The following is a 27,667-nucleotide window of genomic DNA, read 5'->3' on the forward strand; positions in this document are numbered from 1 at the left end:
CATCTCCTATAGCCCAGATCCCTCCCACAGCCCAGGAAGAAGAGCAGTGGCCGGGATGAGGAGGGCATGGGACCTGGATGTTGTCTAGAACCTTCCCATCCAACTAGGAGAGAAGACAAAGGAGAAACCCCACCTCCCCCGAGGGACGCCGACCTAACGCCCCTCAACGCCCTTTGACCTCTGAACTCTCCGCGGGGCTCTCGAGCCCCCCCCCCCCCCCCCCCGCAACCTCCGCGAGCCCAGTGCGACGCATGCGCCCGGCGGGCGGGCCGGCGCCATGTTGGGTCGGTTTGAATGCGAGCGCGGGCGTCGAGCTGGCCTGTGGCCGCCGAGGCGGATAGCGGTCCCGAGGAGGGCGGTGTCCGGCTCAGGGATGCTTTGTCGCGGCGGCGTCCGGTTTGCAGAAGGCCTGGGCTTTCGGCTGAGGGTCTGGAAGTCGCTTTAAAGAGCGTCCTGGTGAGCTGACGTGCATCCTTCCTCGGCTGGACGGAGGGAGGCGGAGGAGCCGCCCCAGGGAGGGGCGTCCCGGGGTGCGGGGTCCGCGGGTTCGGGGCGGGGGCCCGAGGTCTCGGCAGCTGCAGGGCGAAAGTGCTCACGCACGTGTCACCGCCGTCCACAGGGTCGCTGCTGCCACCCCGCCAGCCCCGATGGGCCGTGGCCCGATCCATGGGCGCTCCCTCTGCAGACTGAGCCGGCCTCGGCGGCCCGGCTTCAGAAGTCTCGGCCGCTGCGGTCTCCCGGGCGTTGTTCTTAACTCCCAGAGCGGTCGTTTCCCTTGCACCCTTTGGCACAGTCGTCTGTGTTTTGAATCAAGGGAGTTGACATTTCTTGCCCTGAGTTGGCCTCGTTCGACATGATGGGTTTCGTTTTGGAGATTTCAAACCGAAGCGCTCGCGAAGGGGAATGGTAAGATAGACGGGGTTTACTTAAAATATGTATGCTTCAAAACAGTCCCGTGGTTAAAATGGGAGGGACAGTATCATAAACAGTATGTTGATAATTGTTGGAAGCTCAGGGATTTCTTAAACCTATTCTACTTTTTTCACAGACTTGAAAACTTTTCAAAAGAATTGCGGGTTTCCTTTTGTGTCGTGTAAATGGAGTTAACCCCTTGGCCATTCAGAACTAAATCCAACAGCTTTTCCCTTTGAAGATTTTGCTTGTTTTTTAAGGTTTTGTGTAGAATTGGCAGCCTGATTTGTATTCTGAAAAGACATAAACGGTACCTAAGCGGATTTAGTCGAGCTAATTTAAGGATTCGTAAGAAGATAAAGAAAGCATAAAATTGACCTTGCCTATTACTTCTTTAAAGAAAAACCTACAGCAGGCTGCTGAGCAACCAAGAATGTTGTTGCTGACCAATACTACCTCCTCCCGCAGCCCCTGAGTGCTAGGAATGCAGACAGGAGCTACTGCAGCCCTCTGATTTTTATTTAACTAGAAAAGTTGCGGATCTCTGTGAGTTCGAGGCCAACCTGATCTACAAGAGCGAGTTCCAGGACAGGCTTCAAAGCTACAAAGAAACCCTGTCTCAAAAACAAACAAAAATAAAGAAAGAAAGAAAAAAAAAGAAAAGTTGTTATATTTTAAAGTCAAATTTGTCATTGATAGTATTACACTAAACAAAATATTTCCAAAAATATCGCCAGAATTAAATTATTGACCTTGCAGCATCATAGCACGGGTCCTGTGTGTAAATTCTTAGTATAGAGAACACGTCAGCTCTCAGTGACTGTTGTACTCTTGAGTTAATACCTGTCTGGTCTGTTCTTGTTTAAAGAATTCTCTCAATTTTACTGGAAAAACAAAGCTGAATACATTAAGTGAATTTCAAAATCAGTTAAACTTGCTTAAGAAAGGGGAATTGAATCTACTTAAGAATTGAAAATACAGGAGCTGGAGAAACGCACTGGTTAAGAGCACTGGCTACTCTTCCCAACCACCCAGGTTCAATTCCTGACACCCACATGCTGGCTCATAGATATCTGTGACTGTAGTTCCAGAGGATCTGCAGCCCTTTCTGGCTTTCCTGGGCAACAGGCACACATGTGCACAGACATACACGTAGGCAGAAAATCTGTACACAAAATAAGATTTAAAAGAATTAAAAGTATTGGGGATATGAAGGTCAAGAGGCGAATCTTATTTTTAAAAAGGCTTATAGCTAGCTCATTCTGAAATAAGATTTGTCAATTAAATTTGTTAATTTAAGTATTTTGTTCTCTATAGCTACTTTTTGGGGGAGAGAGTTGTCTAAAGTTTTATATTGTTGCTTGTCTTTCCTGTTCCTTGTTTTAAATGCTTTATCTGATGGCTTAAAAATTGACTACCTTCTGCCTGTAATGGAGGCAGTAGGCTTATAAGTCTTACAAAATACTGTCTCTTGGTGAATGATAGGAATTGTGATGTCATAGAGCATATCACCAAATGAAAAAAGAATTGTTCATTAGCAGCTTTTAGGACTTTTAAAAAGTGAGTATCTTTTCCTTGATATTCTGAGTTTATGCTGAAATAGTTTTTGTATATATATTTCCAAGCCCATAGTAGGTATTCAGTTTTTTTTCTAAGTCATTCATGAAATGGCTAATAGTAAAGGTAATGGGAAACATTCAGAGCTTAAATAAGAACATTTATTGATGACAACTAATTTTATTAATGAAAAATTAATGTTTACTTATTTAATAGTTTTTTTTTTTTTTTTTTTTTTTGGTTTTTTGAGACAGGGTTTCTCTGTGGTTTTGGAGCCTGTCCTGGAACTAGCTCTTGTAGACCAGGCTGGTCTCGAACTCACAGAGATCCGCCTGCCTCTGCCTCCCGAGTGCTGGGATTAAAGGCGTGCGGCACCACCGCCCAGCGTATGGCCTATAATCATAATCTATTGGCACTGTAACAGTTTGTTTTTGTATTGCAGTATTTAATGGAAACAAAGAACTCATTTTGAGAAAATCATGGCAAAATCAACCCCAAAACACAGGCGTTGTTCTCGGGAGTCTTCAGTTTCCTCTCTCCTGGCAAGCTGCAGCCTGAGTGGCGGTAGTTCCTCCAACTCTGGTGGCTCTTTTCAGTATAAGGACAAATTGTACAGTTCGGCTTCTGAGGCGTTACAGGCCTACATTGATGATTTTGATCTACGCAGAGAATATCCTGGAGCGAACCCTGGCAGAGTAAAGACTGGTGGAGCATCTGGTAACATGCCACGGTTTTCCAGCTATGTGCATAAACCGACCAATGGTATGCTGTATTCTTAGGCTTTCTTGCATTGTTTTATATCTGGTGATTAGCATATTTGAGTAATGTGTTTTATAAAATTGGATTTCTTTTTGTTATTTTGGAATAAAAGTAACTTTTATTTTACTGAAGTCTTTATACTTTCTGAAACACATTGTATATTTGTCATGATTCCAGGAGTTTTTCCCTAAGATCTTTTGACCTTGGAGAGGACAACAGTAAATATAATTACCAATAGTAAGTGGCTGATCCTAAACTCTTAAGCCATTTTTCTGTGGCATGATGGAAAGAATATTGCTATTATCTTAACAAGCTAATGCCAAAATAATCCCAATCATTCTGAGTTTATATTTGCTCAGTTTTAGCTGGTCAGATAGGAATATTATTTTTTATTGTCTGTATTCTGTGGATCAATAGTCACAATATACTCAGTAAAGCTTTCATGAAGACAAGCTGGAAAATGTTGATAAGCATTGCACTGAACACTTCCAGAAAAGCACAGAGTGGGAAGGATGTGGGTGATGTATTCCAGAAGAGACCTAGAATGGCATTCTCTGTGTGGCCATGTCATTGCAAGGTGACCAGGAGAGAAAGCAAGTTGTGTTTCTACCTGGTTTAGTAGCACACTTCTCCCTATGTGGTAGCCAGTTTTCGGTAATCAGCCTTAGTGATTGTGTTAATTAAAAGGAATGTGCACGTTGAGAAAGTTGAAGAAACAGTAAGTTAGAGAACACACACAAATTCCGCTGATTGGTGATACACATAGGAATTAAATACTGAAGAGGTCTGAAAAAGCACATTTTATAATTACCAGGTTATATATTTATGTTTAATATTTCTATTCAAAACTAGTAATAAAGGAAAAACACCAAAAAGATTCCTAATTTTTTAATTCTCATTTCCTGTTAAGTGTTGCATATGATAAAGAAAATAAGTAGGGCTGGAGAGATGGCTCAGTGGTTAAGAGCATTGCCTGTTCTTCCAGAGGTCCTGAGTTCAATTCCCAGCAACCACATGGTGGCTCACAGCCATCTGTAATGAGATCTGATGCCTTCTGGCTTGCAGGCAGACACACAGACAGAATATTGTATACATAATAAATAAATAAATATATAAATATTTTAATAAAAAGAAAATAAGTAGAATTATTCTTTGTTTTTCAGCTTTTGAAAACCTTGATCACAAACAGCACTTAAACTCCTTGGCCTATAGAAGGGAGACAATTACTGATATGGACACCATCAGCCTTACAACTGATGATTTGTTAAGACTGCCAGCGGACGGCTTTTTTTCCTTCACTTGTGTTGCCCCTGGTCATCGACCAAGCAAGAGAAACAAGAAATACATTGGTAGACCAGATTCGTCGGACGTTAAAAAGAAGCCAAGTTTTCATGTAGCCTCTACTCCCAAGAGCAAGGATAATGTACTTACTCCTGATGTATATACAGATGTAAATGGAAAGAAATGTGGTAGGCCCAGAACCCCCAAACCTGTGACTAGAAATAATAAATGTGTTTTGGAGTCATCTTTATCCTTTCCTAAGGAATCATCTTTCAAGGACAGTTCAAAGTATGGTCCTGAAAAGAACTATCCAAGATGGCTCACGAGCCAGAAATCTGATCTTAATGTCTCAGGGGTAACTAGTATTCCTGATTTTAAGTATCCAATTTGGCTCCACAGTCAAGACCTGCTACCTGATGGAAGTAGTCAGAGGGTTTCTAAGTTACTTAATGAAGATGCATATTCCCCCAGGCATAGTCACCAGACACAAAGAACTCCTCCGCCTACAGATAAAGTAGATGGCTTTGAATATTCTTTTCAACCTCCAAACTTTACAAATTCCTTCAGTGAGAATAAAGGATTAGTTAATGAATATAAATATGATCCTGAAAATAGCCAGTGTCAGTGTGAGAATCCACTTCTCCCAGGACAATCCCCAAAGCCGTTCTGTGGTAATATTTTGTTTTTAGTCTTTTATTTTAAAACAAATGACATGTTAAAATTTAATGTATTCTGTAGAAGCTTTATGTTATAATAGCGTATTTTTATAATGTGAATGATTAGCACTTTAAAGCTATAGATGGGCTCTGTTTTCTTTGTTTAAAGTATCACACTTTGTCCTAATTTGCTGTCATAGTAGTGCACATTCCAAATATTCTACTTCCTGTTCAGTATTTTTGGAGACTTCAATTTTTTTTTTTCTTAAAGAGTGTTTTTAAAATTAGGTGACAAAATCGAATTGCTTATCCTGAAGGCTAAGAAGACTCTCAGGCAGCCTCCTGACGACTTACCAAAGCCTGTGGCAAAGGATGACAGCCCTTGCTCCTTAGATAAACTTGAAGCAGAACGATCATGGGAAAATGTCCCTGTTACTTTGTAAGTAAGTGACGTTGTTAGTGTACCAAATGGAAAAGTGCTATGACAACATCAGATGTGCTTCCCATATAACTTAATAATTAATGGTGGTATGATCTAACTTTCGTATTGCTTAAGTTGTAATTGTCATTTGTTAGCATCAGATGGTGTAATATTTCATATACTTACGTAAAATACATGCTATATATGTTCATTTCGTTTTGGTGTCGATTGTATATATATAAAACATGTAACTAATATATATATATATATATAGCATATATATGTGTTCATAACTGTGTGCCTATATATAATGGAACTTGACACAATTTGTTTTGCATTTGGAGTAGCGCTATTGAATTCTTATCACTTTTTAAATGGTACGTCTTCCTGACACCTGTTACTCATTTCTTGTTTACATTTGCTTTCCTGAGATGGCAATACATTTTTAGAGATGGTCTGTTGTAGCTCATAGGGTTCTTTTCATTTGTATGCTCGACTTTCCTATGATACTCTTTTTTGGAATAACTCGAAAAGCGCCTGCACACCTAAGATGAGCATGGTGTTGATCATCTGCAAGGACGTTCATTCCTTAGTGTATTTACTCCATCTGAACTCAAAGAAACACAGTTTTGCTAAGCTGTATCTGTTCTGATTTTTAGGCTCTAATAGTTGATTGTCTTGCCGAATCCCTGGATCCTTTTTCCTTTTTGGAGACAGTGTCATGCTCTGTAGCCTAAACTGGCCTTCAAGTCTCAGTCCTCCCCTGTCAGCTCGCCAAGTGGGTTCTCCTCCATTGTTTCTGAGTTGAATACTTTGCTTTGGATGCCAATGCTGACTCTCATCCTTCTCATCTCTTGCTTTTCTTCTTTGATACCAGTGTAAGCTCTTTAAATTTTGAAGATGGAGAAATGATAGTTACATAGGGTTGTGGAGAGATTCAGTTGATTTGAAAATGGAAGTACTGAGGCTAGTTTCTGACCAAGGGTGTTGCTCATAAAACTATTTTCTCCTTCTAGTTTTATTTCTCAAGTAATTTCAGCAATGTCTTTTAAAAAGGGAATTTATGACTAGCTTATTTAATGTTAACTTCACTTTTTTATTTCCTAATCAGTCTTTGTGTTAGTAAAGAATAGATACAATAAATACTAGAGCTGATTAAGAGCAGAATTTTCGAATGCATTTACTATATATGTTTTGCATTTAGATTCTAATTACTTGTTTTGTACAAGTAATATCAATGATTTGACCCAATAACTTTCATCTAGCATGTCATATTTGGAGAGTTAGCCTACAAGTATACTTATAGAAAAAGAACAGATATCTTGCTGGGAAGAATAAATAGATCTCAGTTGAAGACTGGTAAAGTATTCCAGGATGAAACAGAATGGAATAGGAAGCAATACAGTTAGTGTTCTAAAAGCAGAAAATAGATGCTGGGGAGATGGTCAGTTGGTAAAGTGCTTGCGCAGGACCTCGGTGTGGCTCTTCAGCACCTGTGTAAGAAGCTGGGTGTGCTGGAGTGCACTTGGAATCCCAGGGCTTGGGGCAGACAAGACGATCTCTGGCTGAACTGGAAAACCGTGGTTCAGTGAGAGACCTTTAAAAGTAAGATAGTAATAGCAGAAGACATAGAGATTGATCTTGGCCCAGATATGTCCATACACGCACACCATGCACACCCATGTACACACACCCACAGCCCCCCAACACAAAGAAAAGGTAGAATATAGTCAAAATCAGCTAATTATACTTTAAACAATTTGTTGTAAAAATTTTAAATATAAAAATAGGATGTGTAGTGGGCCTCTCTGTGGTCTGCATCTTCAAAGGATATATAAAACTATACTGTTGAGTGGCGAGCGAAGACCACTTAGACTGAGAAAAAGCGTATAGCAAAGTGTAAGTAAGATATGTCAACAAAGAAGTGCTTCTTACTAAGAAAATGATTAGCATGCAATGTTCAAATTTTATAAGAAGATTACTGGATATTGTATTTTTAAGTTAGAAATTTAACTTTCATAATGATATATAAAAAGTGGGATAATTTCAGAATTTAAAATTGGGAACATTCTTACTTTTGCCATGAGTACTCCTTTACTACTACTCAGAACATCAAGTGGCTACTAAATATTTGAGGCACATAGAGAATTAGTTATTTTACAGTACCTCTGTGGAATAAGGACAATAAATCTAGATACTCAGGATTAAACAGGCAAATTACCTAAAGTCATAGGAGGTGGGACTGGGATTGGAATTTTCAGTTTGGGATTTAGATTTTAAAATTAAGCTTTTTCTCAGTTTTCCCTGTGTGGTTAGTAGTTCTAGAGGTGGGTTTGTCTTGTCTGGAAGTAGGAGGACATAAAACTCCCACTGAAGTGGAGACTGCACATCTTTGAGTTTTCTGGTTATCATTAGATAAATAACTTTTTGTATGGATGGATGCCTTGGGGATTGAACCCAGACTTTCCCTCATATTGGGAAAAGGTACTTGTCAAACAGACGAGTTTCTGAAGCTGTTCCGTAGCCGGGAGAGTCAGTTGAGGAATAGTGGTTTCCTGTGTATGTGTATTGTCTGTGATGCTGGAAAGCGAAGCAAGGGGACACAGGAGGGCTGAATTCTGGTACTGGTTTAAGGACAAGTTGGAGGAATTATTGCATAACTATAATATGAATCATATCCATGACATTTTTTTGGTCACAACAATTTGAGCAAATTGTTAAGTGTGTGTGTTCATGTATGCGATTATAGTGTTGTAGAAGCTGGAAGAGGGTGTTAAATCTCCTGGAGCTGGAGTGCCAAGTGGTTGTGAGCCACAAGATGTGGGTGCTGGGAAAATGGGGTCCTTTGCAGCCATAGCAAGTGCTGTTAGGTGCTGGGCTGTTTCTGCAGCCTCTCTTGTTTTTAAGTGAAAATTTTAAATGATAGAAGGCCTGCTTTTTAAACCTGGGAAACTTAACTACTGCTTGTGTCCTTTAAATCCTGTTTAGCAAATCTCCTGTCCCTGTTAAAGCTGATGACAGTCCTCAGCAAAGTTCGAGAACGCAGTGTATCAGTGAGATTCTTGAGGACGATTTAAGTGATGGGAAGCAGGTGAGTAAAGTTAATGCTTATAGTGGAAGAAAGTCTTTGGGTAATTTGTGCATACTCGTTTTTGTGCATCCTCCTCATTTCTGTGCATCCTCCTCATTTCTGTGCATCCTCCTCATTTCTGTGCATATTCCTCACTTCTGTGCATCCTCACTTCTGTGCATCCTCATTTCTGTGCATCCTCCTCATTTCTGTTTTTTAGTATTTTAAAACAATAACAAAAGTTCCCAAATTCATTTCTTCCCAACATACCCACAAACCATGACCACTTTCATGATTTTTAATATTCTAAAGTACAAGAAACTAGAGTCAAATTATACATGTAATTTGAATTGTCTCCCTTCCCCCCCCAAACATAAAGGAGACCATTCTAGAGGAAATAATCTTTCTTTGTAAGCCAGTTCTCCCTTCCCCCCCCAAACATAAAGGAGACCATTCTAGAGGAAATAATCTTTCTTTGTAAGCCAGTTCTCCGATAGTATGCCTACCATAATAATTTAAATTATTGCGTTATTTTACAAAGTCACTTTATGTGATTTACAAATACAAATTTACATGTATGCATTTAAGAAATGATACAGAATTTGACTTAAAAGTTTAAGTTTGACCAACATGCTCAAGGATTATGAGGATGAGTCAGTGTAGCTCCAACAAACAAAAGAATGGTTAAGAAGTGGCTACATGGCCAGGAGATTTATGAAGTAGAAAATGCAGTGAGACCCTAGAGAAGGAGTAGAGCGCTCATGTGGAGATGATAGCAATCTGCAGTATGGTAGTGAGTTGTTAGAGTGGGCCATCAATTGCTAGATTTGAGATGTGTCTTGAAGGAATCCAGATAATTTACACCAACTGCTCTGGTGATGACATTACTTAGTAAAGGATGGCTGGTGGAAACAAGTGTTAGGGGAATGTGTAAGGTTAGGGCAGGTCTAGACAGTGCTCTTTCAGCCACACTCTGGTCTCTTTGATTGGTATCTGTTTTTCCACAGCTGTGACCTTTTTTTCTCCTTCTAATTCTGGGTCTCATGAGTTTCCTTAGCCTTCCTGGAGGAAATGCTTCAGTTTCCAGGAAGTTTCCCATCCCTCACCAGTAGCTCTAAGTAGTGAGGAGATACCACTGTAGCATCAACAATAGTAACCCATCAGCGATAGAGAAATACAGGTTAAGTTGAGTAAAGCCCATTATTATGTCACTGATAACCAGCTTACATAGGGTGTGCTATTAGGTCAGAAATTACTTAGAGTAGGTGTGGAGGCAGAAAATGAGGGAGGGGAAAGGGGAGAAGCAAGGTGAAATAAAGGACAGGAAAAATAAGTAAAGTAGGAGGGAAGAGTGTTTTGGAAAGAGAGAGAAAGGACCAAGAAATTAATGAAAACAAATTTCGGTAATGAAGAACTTTATAACTAAAATTAGACAAATGTAATGGTAGAATAACAACAATAAAAATATTAAATGCTTTTCTTAAAAAAAAGATAAAGTAAAAATAGTACTAAATACATAAAGGGGAAACAAGGCAAAAAACTGTCTCTGAAAAAATACATAAATAAGATTAGATTAGTATATTGAGGAGAGTAAAAAATAGAAACAAAGTAAAAGTAATAGCTAATGAATCTGCAAAGAGAAAGGGAAACAGCGAAAAAGGAAAGGAAAGAAGAAAAGGGAAAACAAGGTTGCGCTTGGAATGGCTTTCTGGTCAGATATTGGAGACTCTCAGCTCTGTATGTGGGTAGAGAGTCAGCTGAACTTCTGGGCTCTTAGCGTCTTTCCTGCGATTGGTGCTGGTGCTGAGCTATGTGGTTCAAGAGTGGGATGTCTACTAGAGATGTCTTGTAACTTCCTTGTGTTGGACCTCTGCTGCCTGTACTTAGATCTACCATCTACTTAGATTTGCCCACCCTTCAGCTACTCCCAGTTCTTCTTCAAAGTGACTAATATTTCAGCTTGGAGGAACCTAGCAATTATTTTTGGAGTACAGAAGGCAGCTTCTACACTGAGTTTGTGTAGGCTGATGCCTTAAACTCTTAAACATTAACCATTCTGTTAGTGGTAGAAGACTGGATATTAGTTTGCTGGAGCTTCAGAGTTCATGGACTCTCCAGTGAATTTCATTGCTTCAGACCTCAGATTCTGGACTATCAGACTCCATTGTTTTTCTCAGTTGATAAAACTACAAAGGGTGAGTCTCCTTCTCCCTGTACCATTTATTACCTGAGCTGAACCAACTGTCTGCATTTTATCTATTTGTCTTTCTATCATCTGTCTGTCTGTCTGTCTGTCTGTCTGTCTGTCTGTCTGTCTGTCTATCTATCTATCTATCTATCTACATACCTACCTTAGCTGTCCGTCTATCATCTATCTGTTTGTCTGTCTGTCTGTTCTGTCTGTCTATTTACCTACCTACCTACCTACCTACCTACCTACCTACCTACCTACCTACCTACTTACCTATCTGTCTGGTTTATCAGCATCAGGGCCTCTTATTGTCAATAATATTCTCCCAACATCTATTTCAGCACCAAATTGAATTTAGATTCCCAGTTCTCAGGTTCCAGGGTATCCTAATTTAAACTAATAGGTACTGTGGTAGTTTGAATGATAATGTCCCCTATATTTTCATATCTTTGAATACTTGGTCCTCAGTTGGTGGAACAGTTTGGGAAGGAATAGGAGGTGTGGACTTGTTGAGGAAGTATGGCATTTCCACTCTTGGGACTTGGGCTTTGAGGTTTAGAGAGTCTTCTGCCATTTCCAGTGTGTTTCCTCTCTTCCTCCGACTTGTAAATCAAGATATGAATTCTCAGCATAGGTTCTAACTCTCTGAAACTGTAAACCCAGACAATTGTTTTCTTTCATAAATTGCCTTGGTCATGGTGTTCTATCACAGTGGAAAAATAAGTGAGACTAGTGCTCTGCCGAGATGCCAGTGTAGCGGTGTAGCAGGGCTCTCCATTGCTGAGTGTCCTGCTGGAGAAGTCACAACAGACGGTAACAAAAGCTTCAGCCATTTCTGAAGCGTGAGAGAGCTGTGATCTTATCTTGTGGGTGAGACTGCTTGTCCTTGCTCACTAGACTGCCTCACTCCCCTGCTGATAAGGCTTCTGTTTCCCACTCTTTACCAGAGAGCTCTTAGGTTTGGCTTACTTCTTTCCAATGAGTTGGGTTCCCTTTCTGTTTCTTTGCACTGCTTGTCTTATTTTCAGTTTCTGTAGACCAGTCTTTGTTCTTTTTTTTTTTTTTTTCTTGTTCTGGTACTGCTCTGTAACCAGTTCACTGGGAGGCTGTTTTCAGTCTGTTACTTAGAAGATGTTTACATAGTTTTATGAATGTATGAAACATTACTGAATCAGAGGAACAACAATGATGTCCTCAGAGACATTCATTATTAGACTTCAGTGGTAAGTCTCAGATTATTGAATGATAAGTACTGATTTTCAGCCTAACTGAATCCTTACACTGCTTTTTAGTAAAGCATAATTAAAATAAAATTGGCTATGATAATTAACTTTTAAGTATATAGTTCAGTGATGCTTTAGTTGCTTGATATTGTTATAGCCTTCACCAACAACTGTGTCCAGAACCTTTTCATCTTCCCAAACTAAATCTCATTACCATTTAAGCACTAACTTCTTATTCTTCTCCCCCACCTCCTGATAGAAGGAATATATCTTGTTCTCTCTAACTGTGAAGTAGCCGCTTTAGGAAGCTCCTAAGAAATGTCATGAGCCAGCAGCACTCAGAAGGTAAAAGTAGGGTTGTGAGTTTTAGGCCAGCATAAGGTATAAATTCCCAAATAGATGAGTAAATTAAATATCCTTACAGGCTATCTTCAAAGAATCAGCCACCCTGTGTAGTTAAGTACTAAATACATGGAAAGTTAATATGTTTGATTATTAGGTTATAAAGAGGTAAAAAGTCAGCATCTCTGTATGAAAACATACACACATGCATGTACACTCATGTACACTCACATATGTAATTGAAAATTAGTTTTAAATCTTATGGCTATGTAAGAAGAGAGGTAGTGTTTCTGAATTTATCTTGTTTTATTTTACATGATTTCCAGTTTTATTCATTTTCTAGCAAATGTAATTTTCTGTTTCGTTGTGCCTGCATAGACTTCCGTTGTGTTTATGTACCACAATTTCTTTATACATCAGCTGTTGCTGGACATCAAGGTTGGCTCCTTTCCTGGCCATTATGAGTAGTGCAGAAGTCCACATGGATGTGCAAGTTTCTCTGGCATGTTGATGTAGTTCTTTGGGTACATAACCAAGAGTAGTAGCCAGCTTATATGGTAGTTCTTTTCTTAGTTTTTGAGGACTAATTATTCCATTTACATAGTGACTGCAAAAATTGTACATTTTCACAAGCCAGTGAGTAAGGCTTTCTCTTTCCCTTATCCTGACCAGTGAAAACATACTTGAAAGTGTGTGGAGGAAGATTTATTTGAAATCTAGGCCTCACTCAGTTGATAACTAATTATTTTTAGACATTTGAAAAGAACATTTTGGCTTGCCTGGATCCTGAAGACATTTTTGTTTAAAAGCTATGGTTTTAAGATGTTAAATAAATGTGTGATACTACTTTGAAAGTATCAAGGATGAGGAGGAGTATGCAAACCTGCTTACTGCTATTTCTAAGTGATTTCCCCTGGAGACCAGGTGTGGAGAGGGGTGAGTTAGTAGTTAGTAGTGTTGGTTTCCCCTGGAGACCAGGTGGAGAGGGGTGAGTTAGTAGCATTGATTTGTAAAAACATTTTCTTTGATCAGTCTTTTCCAGTAGAGTGACTCTGGGTATGTCAATGACACTCCAAGTCAGGCCCCATCTCTCTCTTTCTCTCTCTCTCTCTCTCTCACACACACACACACAGACTTTTTTCTTTGAGAATTTATATATATGTAATAAAATGATATTCTCTGTCCCCATTTTCACCCTCTAAGTTTCCCCACGTGCCTCCGACATGCTCCTCTCTCAGCTTCATGTCTTGTTTTCTTTTGCTGTTATTGTTTTTTTTAAAATAACACTAATTAGTTAGTGTTGCCTATATATGATGGGTGTGGCGTCATCCACAGAAGCAGAGAAACCTGCCAATGGCCACATCCTCAAAAAAGAAAGATTGTTCCTCTCCCAGCAGCTCTCAAACTCTAGTCATGCCTTAGTAAAGGATGGGACCTGGAGATGATTTGTCATCAACCTGGGATGTTGGCTGGTTTGTCTTTTGTAGCTCTTGTCCACGTAACCAGAGCTCTTGTGAGTTCCAGAGGACACCACAGCAGTCCTCCCTGCCCTTTAGCTCTTTCTTTTTTCTCTTCTGTGGCGTTCCCTTAGCCATGTGCCACTAATATAGATGACTGAATTATGGCTGAGAATTCACTCTTGTGTTCTCCTCACTTGAAATGGTTTTGCGTCTCTTCATTGACTGCTGTCTACTACAAAAAGAAGCTGCCCTGACCGAGACTGAGAGCAGTTCACATCTCTGGTTATAAATACAAATGTTAAAGCAATTGAGATAGCTTGACCATTATAACAGTAGTATAATGTGAACTCATCTAGTCACGGACTGCTGACGAGACATCGTAGAATTCCTTCTGTGAAGCAGCAGTTCTCCAATCCAGTCAGACAGCACTACCCTGCAGCAGTCATGCGCTGTTACACCAACAGGCACATCTCTTCTGGAAGGTTGGCATTGCGACATGCAGTGTCCAGTGCTAGGCAAGACCACAGGTATAACAGATTTGATTTTTTTAAAACTCCAGGTTTAGTACATTGTCTGTATTTTTGCTTTAATTCTTTGCTAGGGAATATTATGTAATGTACCTTTTTCCTTCCATACTTGAATAGTTTAATTTTGTCATCTTCTTTAACTTTAGAGCTCTACCCTATCTGGAGGCAAACATCATGGTCCTGTTGAAGCCTTGAAACAAATGTTATTTAACCTTCAAGCAGTACAAGAAAGTTTTAATCAGAATAAAAATACGGAGCCAAAAGAAGAGATTGAACAAGTAAGCATGAACTTATGAATTGAGATGCATGATTTTATCTAAAATCGTATTAGTTAATTTCTTCTATCAAGTGGCAGGATACACGACATAAACATGATTTATATTGATTTGTAGTTTCAGAGCTTTCAGTTCATAATCTTTGACTACACTGATTCTGGACCCACGGTGAGACAGAACATCAAGGCAGCAGGAGCGGTGGTGTCACGGAGTAGGCTGGGGAATGGCTGTGCATCTCATAATCCTACTAAGGGATAAAGTGAGGAAGGGACTGGAGACTAAGTGTAACCTTTGAAGGCAGGTCCCAGTGAGCAACTTCCTTCAGTTAAGTCCAGGCTCTTAGTTTCTACAACCTCCCAAAATAGTGCTACCAGTTGAGGGTCAGCACTTGAGCTGTAGGAGCATTTCGTATTCACATTTAAAGCAGATTTCACCAGGTTGTTTTAGGTCTACCTCTCGTTCCGTGTACATAAGCATGCTAACACAGTCCATGCCGGAGAACTGTGTTAGAATTATGCAGTTTTTAGAAACTGTTTTACCCACAACTAGTATTATTAGACTTCTAAGGTGGTCTTCTCCTTTTTGTGCTTCTGAGCTGTGTTTTCTGCTTATTTTATTAAAAATCCAGCATCTTATTTAGAGATACTGCTGCTACAGTTATTGTATGAAAGGCATCGATGCCATCTCTAAAATCATGCAGAATTAATCTGTCTGGCTTCTTCCAAACACAAAAACTTCTTTCAGGGTTGTGAAGCCTAAAAAACGTTTTCAGTGTTAGACTTCTCCACCTTCGTACTTCAGAAAAGCAAATTTATTTTTGTTGCTATGTGTTCATTCACACTTCCGAGTACAACACTTTTTTAATTTGTGTATTTCCTAGAAACTTTGAAAAATTTGTTTCTGCTTCATACTATTCTGTAGGGGATGAGTTTTCAAAATACAGGACCATAGACGTATTTTCTCCCATATCTACTGGCAATGAATTATGACTGCCACTTAACTAGCAAGTGGGACATGAATATAAACTAATTAGCCGCTTTACTTTCAGTTTTATTTTCTTTTTTGTGACAAACAAAATTTTGATATTTCTGATGTCATATATATTAAGTAGGTATGGATTATGGAAGAGCTGAATCAAGCCATTTGATGCATATCACCTTCTATAGGTATTTTTTTTTATGGTAAGAGCATTTAAAATCTCTTTGAAAATTTCAAGCCCATTAATCATTATTGACTATGGCCACTATAGTTATATAGTAGCTATCTTGCATTCACCCCTCCAGAGTGTAATTTTATATACTTACCAGCATCTCATTTGTCATTGCTCAGCCAGCCTCTAATTTACTGTGTGATCCAGTGGCTGGAAAAATTGCTCAGTGACTGAGAAGGCTTGCTCTTTCAGAAGGCTCACATCTGGTTCCTGGCACCCATGTTGGATGACTCACAACTGCCTGTACCAACAACCCCAGTCCTTTAACAGGTGTATCTTTTAGATCCATATGTGAGTGAGATTACGCATTGCTTGATTCTCCTGTGCCTGGCTTGTTCTCCGATCAGTCTTATTGCCGTTCAGCGGAGCTTTATTACAGTCACTGAGCATGACGAGTGAGTCCGCTTAGTATCCCAGTTTGTTTGTTTAAACTACAGTATTCATTTTTCCTCCTGACACCCTAATTACAGCATTAAGGTACAGGGTAACCCGTTCATTGACACATAACTTTTTATGTGAAGATGCAATTTCAAGCAAAAGTAAGGTTCTTCAATGGGCATATGTTTAGAAGCATATTTTAGAAGAATTGGACAATGAATCTAAGTAGTTGTAGCTTTAGCATGAAGGAAAAATGAAAGTATTAATTGCTTTCCAAAAATAGTTTGGTATAACTAATTATTCCAAATATTTTCAATATTTTGGCTTTTAATAATAGGTATCAGAGGATGATTTCTCTAAACTACAATTGAAGGAAAATATGCTTCCGATTACTAGGTCTCTTCAAAAGTAAGTATTCTTTACTAAGATGGACACAAATCCATTTTAGTCACTTATGTGACAAGAATCAGGGTGGAATTCAGTTGCATGGTAGGCATGTCTAAACTTCTTGTAGCACATACATTTTTTTTAAATTTATTTTAAAATGTGGTGTGTGTGTGTGTGGATAGGCCAGAGGTCAGCACTGAGTGTCGTCTTCCTTATTCATAGAATTCACTTTATTTTATTATTTTTTAGGAACACTGCTTTCTCTGTAACCTGTGTGTGGCTTTCTATTTAAATAATCCTAAGGACTAAAAAGACACTCATTTAAATAATGCACATGCATTATTCTTGTTTCTTTTTCTTTCGTTCTTTTTTTTTTTTTTTTTTTTTTTTTTTTTGAGACAGGGTTTTTCTGAAGCTTTGGAGCCTGTTCTGGAACTAGCTCTTATAGACCATGCTGGCTTCGAACTCACAGAGATCCACCTGCCTCTGCCTCCCGAATGCTGGGATTAAAGGTGTGCACCCAGCTCCAGATTCTCTTTTCATCCTAGAATAAAAGCAGCAATTTGAGATGTGCAGTACTGTTGTAGATACACTGTAATCATAATTTGTTATGAAATGAGTTAGCTAATCATAAATGCATCATCATTTAACGTATATGAGGCTGGCTAGATAGTTCGGTGGATAAGAGCACTTATGCCAAGCCCGATGCTCTGATTTCAGTTCCTGTAACCCATGTAGTGAAAGACAGACTGATTTCCATAAATTGTGCTCTGACTTCTACACAAGTGCCAAGGGTATGCGCGCACGCACACACACACACAAATGAATAAAGGATACTTCACACATCTGACGCAGAATAATATGTTTTATGTAACAATATATTTAATTTCTTAGTTCTTTTGGCCTAAACAATAATGCAGTGAATACTGCAAGTTGTTTCTCTTATCAGGCAATAAGGTTCATTATGTTTGCATTTGGTTATAGAAATATGCAACGTGATGATCTCTGAGCATTTGGAGGAATGGTGTGATATAGATGCCCTGTTTAGGTTTGGGCATTCTCTTATTTTCTGCATGTTGGTCAGATGTGGGCCTCTGTGTTAATCCCCATCTACTACAAAAAGAATTTTCCCTGATGAAGATTGTGCAGTGATGGGCATTAGGAGTCAGTGTGATATCATGTACTTGTGCTTCCCCTATGCCCGCGGCCATCTAGCCAATGAGTTATTGAATCGTGTCTTAATTCAGTGGACTTTAAATCTAACAAGAAGTGTTTGGTTACTCCTGTAACATTTATGCCTCCGTTAGAACAGTCTGGGCATAGAATATCAGGCTCATAGTTTAGCTCATGGGGTTCACAATTAGGTAGCGTTGCTAACTGTTTTTCTCCTTAACATGTGTAGTATCTTTCAGTACTATGACAGCTACGCTTTCACATTGGGACTAGGTGGATTTCTTTTACGTTCTATGATTCAAGTATGTGGTGGTTTTAGCAATAGGATTTTACCATTAACTTCTGGAGGGTAACCAAGAACAGTGGCCATAGCCTAATATTTGAGAGAGACTGTAGGACTTCAAGAATAGACATTTCGGAAAGAGGTAACTCGTATCTGGCTTTGGAATTTTTTTTTTATTTGATAGCCTGAGGTGTCTAGGAGAGGCATTGTCCCACTCTAAATGGGTGCCTCCATTTAAGCTCTTGTATGTCCATGTATGTTAGGAAGCCTCTGCAGTGTTAGATTTCTACAGCTTTTCAAGGCTCTTCAGTGGCACTCCTTACTTTGCTTGCCCATCCACTGCCCACTTAATCCTTCTGCTCTGGTAGTTCCCACTCCTTCTTCATCCCCACCTGTGTCCTATCTCCTTTCCTCTGAAAATCTCTTCTGCCCGTGACTCCATATGAGTTTCCCAGCTTCCGTGGGTACCTCGGTTGAAACACCTCTGAAGATTCAAAATTACTGTCTACCTGAGAGAACGTGCGACAGCTTTCTTTCTGGTCTGAGTGACTTCACTCAGGTGATTGTTTTCAACTTCATCCATTCCTCTGAGAATTTCATTTTTCTTAAGAGCTGAATAATGTTTTGTTATCTAATGCACTACATGTTCACTATCTGTTTTATCAGTTAACAGACTTTTAGGCTAATTTCATTTCCTGGCTATTGTGAAAAGAGCAGTAGTGAACATGGATGAGCAGGTGTCTCTGTAGTAGGATATAAAGTCCCGAGTATATATCTATTAGTGGTGTACCTAGATCATATGGTACTTCTATTTATCAGTCTTTGAAGAACCGGCATATTGATTTCCATAATGGTTGTACTAATTTGCTCTGGTACCAACAATGCATATGGTTCTTTTTCTACATCCATTCTATCATTTGTTGTCTTTTAAAATCTTAGCCATTCTGACTAAAGTAATATGAAATCTCAAAGTACTTTTTTTATTTCCCTGATGGCTAAGGATGTTAGGAAAATTATATATATCAGCTGCTTATATTTTTTTGATGACTATTATAATTACATGCTTCAATTAAAACTAATTTTTTGAATTTACTTTTGTTTTTACATTATGTGTATGAATGTTTTGCCTACATGTGTATATGTGTACCACATGTGTGCCTGGTCCTTTGTGAAAGTCAGAAGAAGGCATTGAATTCCCTGGAACTGGAGTTATGGGTGGTTGTGAGCCACTATATGGGTGTTGGGGAACAGTCTCCTCCCCCCAAATCTCTACAAGGGTGCTGATGCTCTTTAACTGCTGAACTGTCTGTCCAGTGCTAATTGGGATTTTTTGTTTGTTTAGGTTTTTTGAGGTCTTCACATGTTCTGACACTCCTGTGTCAGCCATATAGCTGGTACAGATATTTTTCTACCTCTATAGGCTGCTTCTTTACTTAAAAGGTGGTGTCCTTTGCTATAAAGAAGTGTTATAGTTTTGTAAAATGGCACATTTTATCAGTTGTTAGTGTTAATGCATGTGCTCCTGGATTTTCCTGTTCAGAAAGTTCCTTCTAGTGCCTATAAGTTTAAGCATATTTCCCAATTCTCCTCTAACAGACTCAGGTTATTGGCTCTAATGTTGAAATCTTTGATGTGTTTGGAATTGTTTTGTGAAGGGTAAGAGATAAAGATTGACGTCCATTCTTCTACATGTATCTTTTGAGTTGACCAGTACTATTTGCTGAAGATGCAGTTTTTTAATGTGTATTTTTAAAAGAATCTAGGATGTTAGTGTATGCATTATTCAGCCTTATTGGAGAAGTTGCTTGTATTCCTTCTTAGCAAAAAGGAGTTTTACTGAGTTTTTTTATTGATATTAAGTGATATTTTTAAAATTTAAGCTATTGTTATGGTAAATATTAAATAAATTATGTGCCTTGTCTCCCAGATGATGTCTCCATGATATAGCATGGCAAAAGAAAAAACATTATTGCGGAGTTGTTGGGAAAATTATATGAAAAATGTTTTATTAAATAGGATACATGTGATACTGTTTTTATTAGGTCCTGGCAGATTTGCTAAAAATTGAATATCAGATATTTCAAGAAAATGTTTATAGAACATTAAATTATTTTAGTTCTCACTTGTTCAGATGTCATAGTTTATAAGAAATAGTTATTAAAGTTTTATGTTTTTCTGTAACTTCATTTCTTACAATAATTTTGAAGTCAATAAATATGTAATCACTTTCTTGCTTTCTACATTGGCTAGTCAGTTCTCACTATTGGTTTATAATACATTTTTTGCTTTTCTAATAAAGGGCCTTACAACACTTATCACGCCTGAGAGACCTGGTCGATGACACCAGTGGGAAACAGTCACCAAAACTGTGAAGCGGGGATAAAGCTTTAACCACGGTCAACAGTCGCCATGCAACTCAATATGTACTGTTACTGTCACATTAACAAAGTAAATATAAGCCATATATTTTTCTGTGGCTACATCAAGTGTATTTCTAAAAATCTAAACTTGGAATATTTATAGGCCTAATTTTATATAGAACTGGAAAACACTAAGGTATGTCCTGAAGTATCACTTGGGTGTTCTGACCAGAAAATATTTAATACTCAAAAGTGGACAGTTTTTTCCTGCCATTGACAGTCTCATCATTTGTCATTTAGCCCTTTGTTTGATGTTAAGGAGCTCTTTAACCTTTATCCTAATATTATATTTGTGTGTATACTAAATATATTTAGCAGTTTAAGGAATACCTTAAATTGTTGTATCATATGGGATTTTGTCACTTCTAAACTTTCATAAATTTAATATTTAAGATGTTATATTTGTAAATGACATTGATTTCTAATAGTTGGTGACTCCATGCTACTGGAATGTTTTTTGATTGTGATACCACAGAACCTTCCTATTTAATTAATTCTTCTGATTCTTTGTAGATAATCTTGATAATACTTAACAGTTCACACATCATTTTAGGGTATATTTGAGAATTTTATATTTGTTATGTGATTATTGTCTAGCTTTTAGTTTTGGATTAATTCCAATCTCTTTAAAGCTGTAATTTTATGACAAATATAAAACTAAACAAGAAATGAGTGTGGGAAATCCAGAAACGATTGTAATGGAAAGCTCTTTTCTAGAGTTGTCCAAATTTGTCTCTAGATGGAACTGAACAGAGCTGTGTTTTGCAGTTTCTACTAGTGAGTATTAATGTTTATAAGTAGGAAACATCTGCATCAATGACACATAACTAGTGCATTTAAAATGATGAAATTAAATAATGCGTATGTATATGGTCAAGTACTACAAGTTAACATTTACCAAATGACCGTCTCTTTAATAAATAAATTTATTGTTATATAGAATTTTTAAGCGCATATGGCTAAAGCTAGTAAGGCACCATTTAACATCAGATGCTATAGAGTAGACCCTATCTTTTGTGTTCCCTAGCCAACGATGTTTCCCACCTATTTATCTGATTGACTAGTTTGAGAAGCTTTTACCAGTAGAGTTGTTAGCACTAAGAAGATCACTTTGCTGCTGACATTATATTTTGTTACAAATTCTACTGGGTAGAAAATGGCTGATGTAACTAACTATACAATTACTTTGTAGATTAAGTTATGCCTGGCTTTTAAAATGAAGATTGTAACAGGGTTATGTCAGGAAGGCCTGGGAGAGTCATTTCACTGTAGACAATTTCTAAAGAGAAATCTGAGCTGTAAGTTACAATTACGTATTAATTATATATTTGTCATACATTGTTGTAGGAGGCCACTTATTTATTCCTGGCTGCTCAGCCCTGAAATAATCACACAGAAACCATATTATTTGCAGTCCTGTTTGGCCAATATCTTAAACCTATTTAACTCATACATCTTAATTTAACCCATCTCTTTTAATCTGTGTATTGCCACAAGGCTGTGGCTTACAGGGTGAAGTTCCAGCATCTGTCTCTGGTGGGGCTACATGACTTCTCTTTACTCCACCTTCTTTCTCCCAGCATTCAGTTTAGTTTTCCCTGCCTAGCCCTACTCTATCCTATCACAGGCAAATTCCTTATTCATTAACCAATGGTATTCACAGCATACAGAGGGAATCCCACATCACCTCTCCTTTTCTGTTTAAATAAATAAGATATAGAGGTGAATACGTTGCATTTGTATGGATCTTGGTTTTTGATACAAATTTAGAAATATATATATTTCTGCTCTTGATTAAGGTATTGTGTTTATACAGCTCATTTAATAGAAAATCATCTATAATAGTCAAGATTGTAGTCACATTTGTTAGGTTTTTTAGATGTAAGAGATATATTTCAGCTAGATAGATATTCTTCAAAAAAACCTTTAGAATATGGCATTTAAATGTTCTAAGAACTTAAGATTTTTCATGACAGTGAGACACATCTGCTCCTGGCAGCACCAATCTACTTCAAGAGGATGATGACCATCAAAGAGGCTCCTTAATGGAGTTGGTTAGCCATTTGGGCAAGAAACTGCTCTTTCCTGGACTGCTTGATGGTATGCTGTGTGAACTGAATATGTAAAACCCACAGGGAAATGACTGCTGAACTTGCCTAAAGGTTGAGATGGTCCTTTGGGGTTGCTGCTTCATGAAAGAGTCTGTTAGACATTCTGCAGGACACAGAAAAAAGTGACTGACAAACTGCCAATATAGGTGAAACTGTATTTAAAGTTTCCTGCTTTATGGAAAAGTCTGCCTGATACTATGGGCCTGTAGGCTGAAGATGAATGCCCTAATGGTACAGAAGAACTTTGGGTGACTGTCCAGGCAGCGATGTCTCCATTGATTCTAGAGTTTTGGAAGTTGCTTAGAATGCATTTCCTGCTTACTTAAATATTATATCCTTCTGGAATCTTTGATGGAGTTGAAAATATATATAGTTTTCCTTAGTTATGATAAAAGATAAAGTAGATCTAAATATTGTAACTGTAATTCTTGCTTGATACATCTTTTGTTAAGTTAATTTTTCTGTGTTAAAGTTAAAACCTTCCTTTTTATTTAAACAGGAAAGGGGAAGTGATGTGGGATTTCCCTCTGTATTCTACACCATTGGTTAATAAGAAAACTGTCTTGGCCTGTGATAGGCCAAAAGAGTAGAGGTAGGAGGGGAAAACTAATCTGAATGCTGGGAAAAGGAAGGTGGAGTAAAGAGAAGCCATGTAGCCCCTACGGAGACAGATGCCAGAATTTTACCTGGTAAGCCACAGCCATGTGGTGATACATAGATTAATGGAGATGGGTTAGCTAGAAATATGCTTAAACTATTGGTCAAAAAGTATTACAAATAATATGGTTTCTGTGTGGTTATTTCAGTTCTGGGCAGCCAACAACAAACAAGCAGCCTCCCACAACAACACTTGATATATACCATTGCTGCAGACGTCAGTGAAGACATGGTGCTGAAATGACTGACTAGCCTTCACTGTTCCCTTCTGCAAGAACATATCCCAAATACTAGATATAACCAGCTCATTCTAAAATTATGTTACAACTTATATTTTAAAGCAGTTAGTTACCAAAGGAGCATTGCCTTTTACTTTTATAATATCCATGAAGAAAGGTATAAAAGTTAATAAAGGTAATTGAACCAGTTATTAATCCCAACTTTAAAATATATATAGGTGAGGCAACTGAAAAATCCAAATGTTTATGAAATTCTGCAAAAAAAGCCATTTAGTCACATGTATAATTGATATTTCAGATTTTTCTTTAGAGATTTTGGAGGAAAATGTCAATACAAAGATTGCTGAATTGAGAATTTAAAGTAGATAATGAAAAAAGTTAGATTTTAAAACTGTGTTATAAATGTAAAATTGTATCCGTTCATCCACTCTTAAATTTTTAAGGTATATTGGGAAAATGATAAATAGGAAAAAGGAAGGCTTCAAATTTCTGAGCATAAAAGATTTTAAAAATCAAAGGGTATGATGGGGTGTAGTGGTGCATGCCTTTAACCCCAGCCCTCGGGAGGCAGAGGCAGGCTGATTTCTGAGTTCGAGGCCAGCCTGGTCTACAGAGTGAGTTCCAGTACAGCCAAGGTGTGCATAATGAAATGATGTCTTTTAAGGACAAGAGAGCAAAAAAGTCAAAGGGTATGGAAAGATGGTTCTAATGGTTCTGTTGATAAAATGCTTGCTACTCATGCTTAACTCATGTTAAAAAAAAACCAAAAAACAAAAACCAGAAACAGAAGCCAAACATGGCAAAGCACACTTGAATTCCAACCTTGGAGGGACAGAGAGAAGAGGACTCCTACAGCTTGCTGGCCAGTTCTGTAGTCTAACGAGTGAGTTCCATGTCAGAGATACTTTCTTAATAAGTAAGGGAGACAGACCTTCCTGCAGCATGACACTAGGTTGTTCCCTGGCCTCCACATCTGCATATGCTCACATTCAAGATAATTTCAAAATATTTGACATCAGGAATTAAAGATTTGAACAAAATGCAGTCAAGACTGAAATATCTCTCCTCAGTATCAGTATTAACTCATCATTCAGCTTTCCAGAGATTTCTGACTAAATTGAGGAGCTGTCTTCATGAATTTGCTTTGGGATATGTTTCTGTAGTCAGGTTATTTCATGGCAAAACTTGTAAGTTAGGGGGTTTTCTTGTGCTTACTATTTTGCTATTTTGTACTTAATGGATTAGGCTGATATCTTATCACATGCATTTATAAAATAAAATTCTCAAAAATTGAAGCGATGACAGAGGCCCTAAGTTCGGTTCTAGGCACCCAGGTTGGGCACCTTAAGACCATCTGTAATCCAGTTTCAAAGAACGCAGTGCCCTCCTGATCTCCGACAGCCCCTACACACATACGGCGTTCACTCATACTGTCAGACACAGTGAAAATACCCATCTTCCTCATGACAATTATTTTTCCTGTGCTTTCAATATATATTTAATTTTTTTTCTATTCCACCCTTCACAGTATATTACAAATAAATAGGTTTACAAATAAACCTATTTGGTGGAACAAGTGCTGCCAAGCACAGGGTTGACACTTGGGGTTTTAAATTCTCAGTTTGGACAGTCACAAGTTATGGAGCCACCATTACCCTAAGTATCATGGGATTTCCCCCTTCAAGTCCTCTGTACATCCTGTTATCACCTCCACCCCTGCAAAGCCATCTTAAAATGAGGTAAATCATACCCACTTCAGCCTTATTTCCTTTTAATATCCTACTGATCTTTAAATAGAATCAGAAGTTTTCTAACTATTATAGCTAGACATAGCCATTCTGCTTACCTGAGCTCTGAGCACTTGGGGGATTTAAAGGTTTTTGATACTTTGCATTTTACTAGATAAGCAACCCATTTTTCAAATGTAGAAATAAAGGAAAGTCTATTTTTCATATCTGGCTGTCTTAGTTACTCTGTCTAGCCGTGATAGGGTGTCCAAGGCTGGGCAATTCATCAAGTCCTTCTCTAGTTCTTGAGGGCGAAAGGTCATCAAAATGCCACCATCCCTAGCTGTCTTTCTGTTGAGGGCTGCTTTGCTGCCAAGATGGTGCCTGGCCGCACTCTCCAGAGAAGAGGAATGCTGTGTCTGCATGTAGCAAATGATAGAGCACAAAAGGAACTAAGTTGCTTATGTCAAGCAAGCCCTGTGATAAGGATGTTCGTCTGTCCATTCATGAAGGCAAGTCCTTGTGACTTAAAGACATTTCGTAAGGCCCTGTCTGTTAATACTGTTGAGTTGGAAGTTTGTAATTCATGGACATGGGGGACTCAAACAGAACGAAACACTGCTTTGAGCCTGGCTTGGTGACAACTGTCATTTTGGATCTATATAATATAAAAATAAATTTGTATAGTGGTTGAAAACATGGAGATTTTAATAATTTCTAAAGTTTTAAATGAAAGATGTACAGGAACTCTTACTTGGTAAGCTAGAGCTGAAGAGAGACAAACTCAGAAAAGACAGGCATAAGCCAATTAAGACCGTACTGAAGTGCCTGGAGTCCACTAGGTGGCAGATGGAGGTTGCTGTCTTGGCCTCATCAGATCTCTTCCGTCACTAGGCAATAGCCAGTCTCCAGGGTGCAGAACAGTCGTTGATGTGTCTTCGTTTCCTTTTCTGTGGCTGTAATAAATAGTCTGATGAAGGAAGGTTTGTATTAGCTCAGAGTTCGAGATGGCATTCCATCACCGACAATCAAGGCAGCAGGAAGTTATAGCAGCTGGTCACATTGCGTCCCAGAATCAGAAGAGCCATGAATGTATGCCGCCGCTGCTGAGCTGTCTTATTTCATTCAGTCTAGCATCCTCTGCTTAAAGTGGCAATGAGTCTTTGTGCATAAATTAAGATAATCTCCCCCAGGCATGCACAGAGATCCATTTCTTGGATTCTCCATCCTGTTGAGTTGACCATACCGACCAATACCGTGAGTGAGTGGGCATTCATAGAACTATGGAGAGTGAGCTGGAGCTGGCTAGAGTTGGAGTGAACTTCTAGCCTGGCATTGGAAGTCATTAAGGACAGCCTGCTCTGGGATAGAGACTTGAACAGAGTGCTATCCCATGTCTTAATGCAACACTTCCTCTACTGATAGTGTAGTTGCCAGAAATCAGTAGGAAAAGCCCCTTCAGGATAGATTTGCACAGAAGGCCTTTAAAATGTTCACTAGGACACTTACTGCTCAGGTTCTAGTGGGGCATTGCTGGGAGGAAACAAAATGTCTTAGCTTTCCACTCCTGCCTCCCTTGGTTTGCAACATAATACCCAAGAATAAGTACCAAGAATAAAATTGTCATGCTAACTTAGAAGAATTAAAGAACCGTGAGAAGTTTGCACTACTGTTTTCTAACACTCAAGAATCCAATAACTTTATAAAAGAAAGTAATTTATGACAGAAATCTGGAGCAGTGCAAGAATTGAGTTTTTGGTGTTTCCATATTCTTGTCCTCTTATTCAAATAATTGAAAATATGGTTCACACATTTTTGCAAATGGAGCAAGATAATTTGATTTGGAGATAAGCGATAGTGCAGATTAAAGGAGGATGTGCCCTAAAGATTGGTAACAAGCCACGTGAGTGAATACTCAAGTTACTATTTACAGCTACCTTTTATGGACTTGAGGAAAAGATGCTTAATAAGGGACATAGTTTGGGTGGTTCTGTTTTCAATTAGGCTATGTAGTCATTTCTGCACTATGTATGTCCCTTCTCAAAATGCATCTGATTTTCATCATACGCATGCCCAGTTATGTGTAGGCATATGGTGATAAACAGGATTCTTCCTTAAAATGTTACTGATGGAAACAGTTTTTCTTTTTACTGCTCATGCACTGGAAAACAGCTGAAGTTGAATTGACCCTTCTGATCTACACATACCTGGATACCTGAGGACTACACTTGAATTCTCTAAATCGGATTATTTCCAGAAGTGGCAAAACTACCCTTGTTTAAAGATGGCCGTGTGTGTAGCCTGATACAGATCAGAGGCTGAGAGGGTTCCAAGGTTGCTAAGTGCGTCGCAAGTGAAGGAACTAGGCTTCCAAGTGTATACAAGAGTAGGGTTGTGTATAACCCCAA

The 27,667-nt window shown here is 38.5% G+C and overlaps 1 protein-coding gene across 2 annotated transcripts; it reads left to right on the plus strand.

The window, feature by feature from the left end:
• The first annotated feature begins 267 nt into the window (after nt 1-267).
• Nucleotides 268-25,747, plus strand: C14H18orf54 (chromosome 14 C18orf54 homolog). 2 transcript variants are annotated; one of them, XM_057789068.1, is made up of 9 exons: nt 268-456; nt 620-906; nt 2,912-3,231; nt 4,392-5,180; nt 5,454-5,604; nt 8,575-8,677; nt 14,546-14,677; nt 16,600-16,670; nt 20,405-25,747. In XM_057789068.1, exons 3-9 carry the CDS (start codon nt 2,949-2,951, stop codon nt 20,475-20,477), a joined length of 1,602 nt encoding a protein of 533 aa, XP_057645051.1. In that variant the 5' UTR covers nt 268-456; nt 620-906; nt 2,912-2,948; the 3' UTR covers nt 20,478-25,747. The 2 variants fall into 2 exon arrangements, with proteins under 2 accessions (XP_057645051.1, XP_057645052.1); XM_057789069.1 differs by having other exon boundaries at nt 4,392-4,697.
• The last annotated feature ends 1,920 nt before the right edge of the window (nt 25,748-27,667 follow it).

The sequence above is a fragment of the Chionomys nivalis genome, chromosome 14 (assembly GCF_950005125.1).
Source record: "Chionomys nivalis chromosome 14, mChiNiv1.1, whole genome shotgun sequence".
Classification (NCBI taxonomy): Eukaryota; Metazoa; Chordata; class Mammalia; order Rodentia; family Cricetidae; genus Chionomys; species Chionomys nivalis.

Bases quoted from the DNA above. Each gene is read 5' to 3' on its own strand.
- C14H18orf54 (XM_057789068.1), top strand. From the start codon at position 2,949: ATGGCAAAATCAACCCCAAAACACAGGCGTTGTTCTCGGGAGTCTTCA. The intron at 3,232-4,391 runs GTATGCTGTATT...TTTGTTTTTCAG, and splicing joins TGTGCATAAACCGACCAATG to CTTTTGAAAACCTTGATCAC. The intron at 5,605-8,574 runs GTAAGTAAGTGA...AATCCTGTTTAG, and splicing joins GAAAATGTCCCTGTTACTTT to CAAATCTCCTGTCCCTGTTA.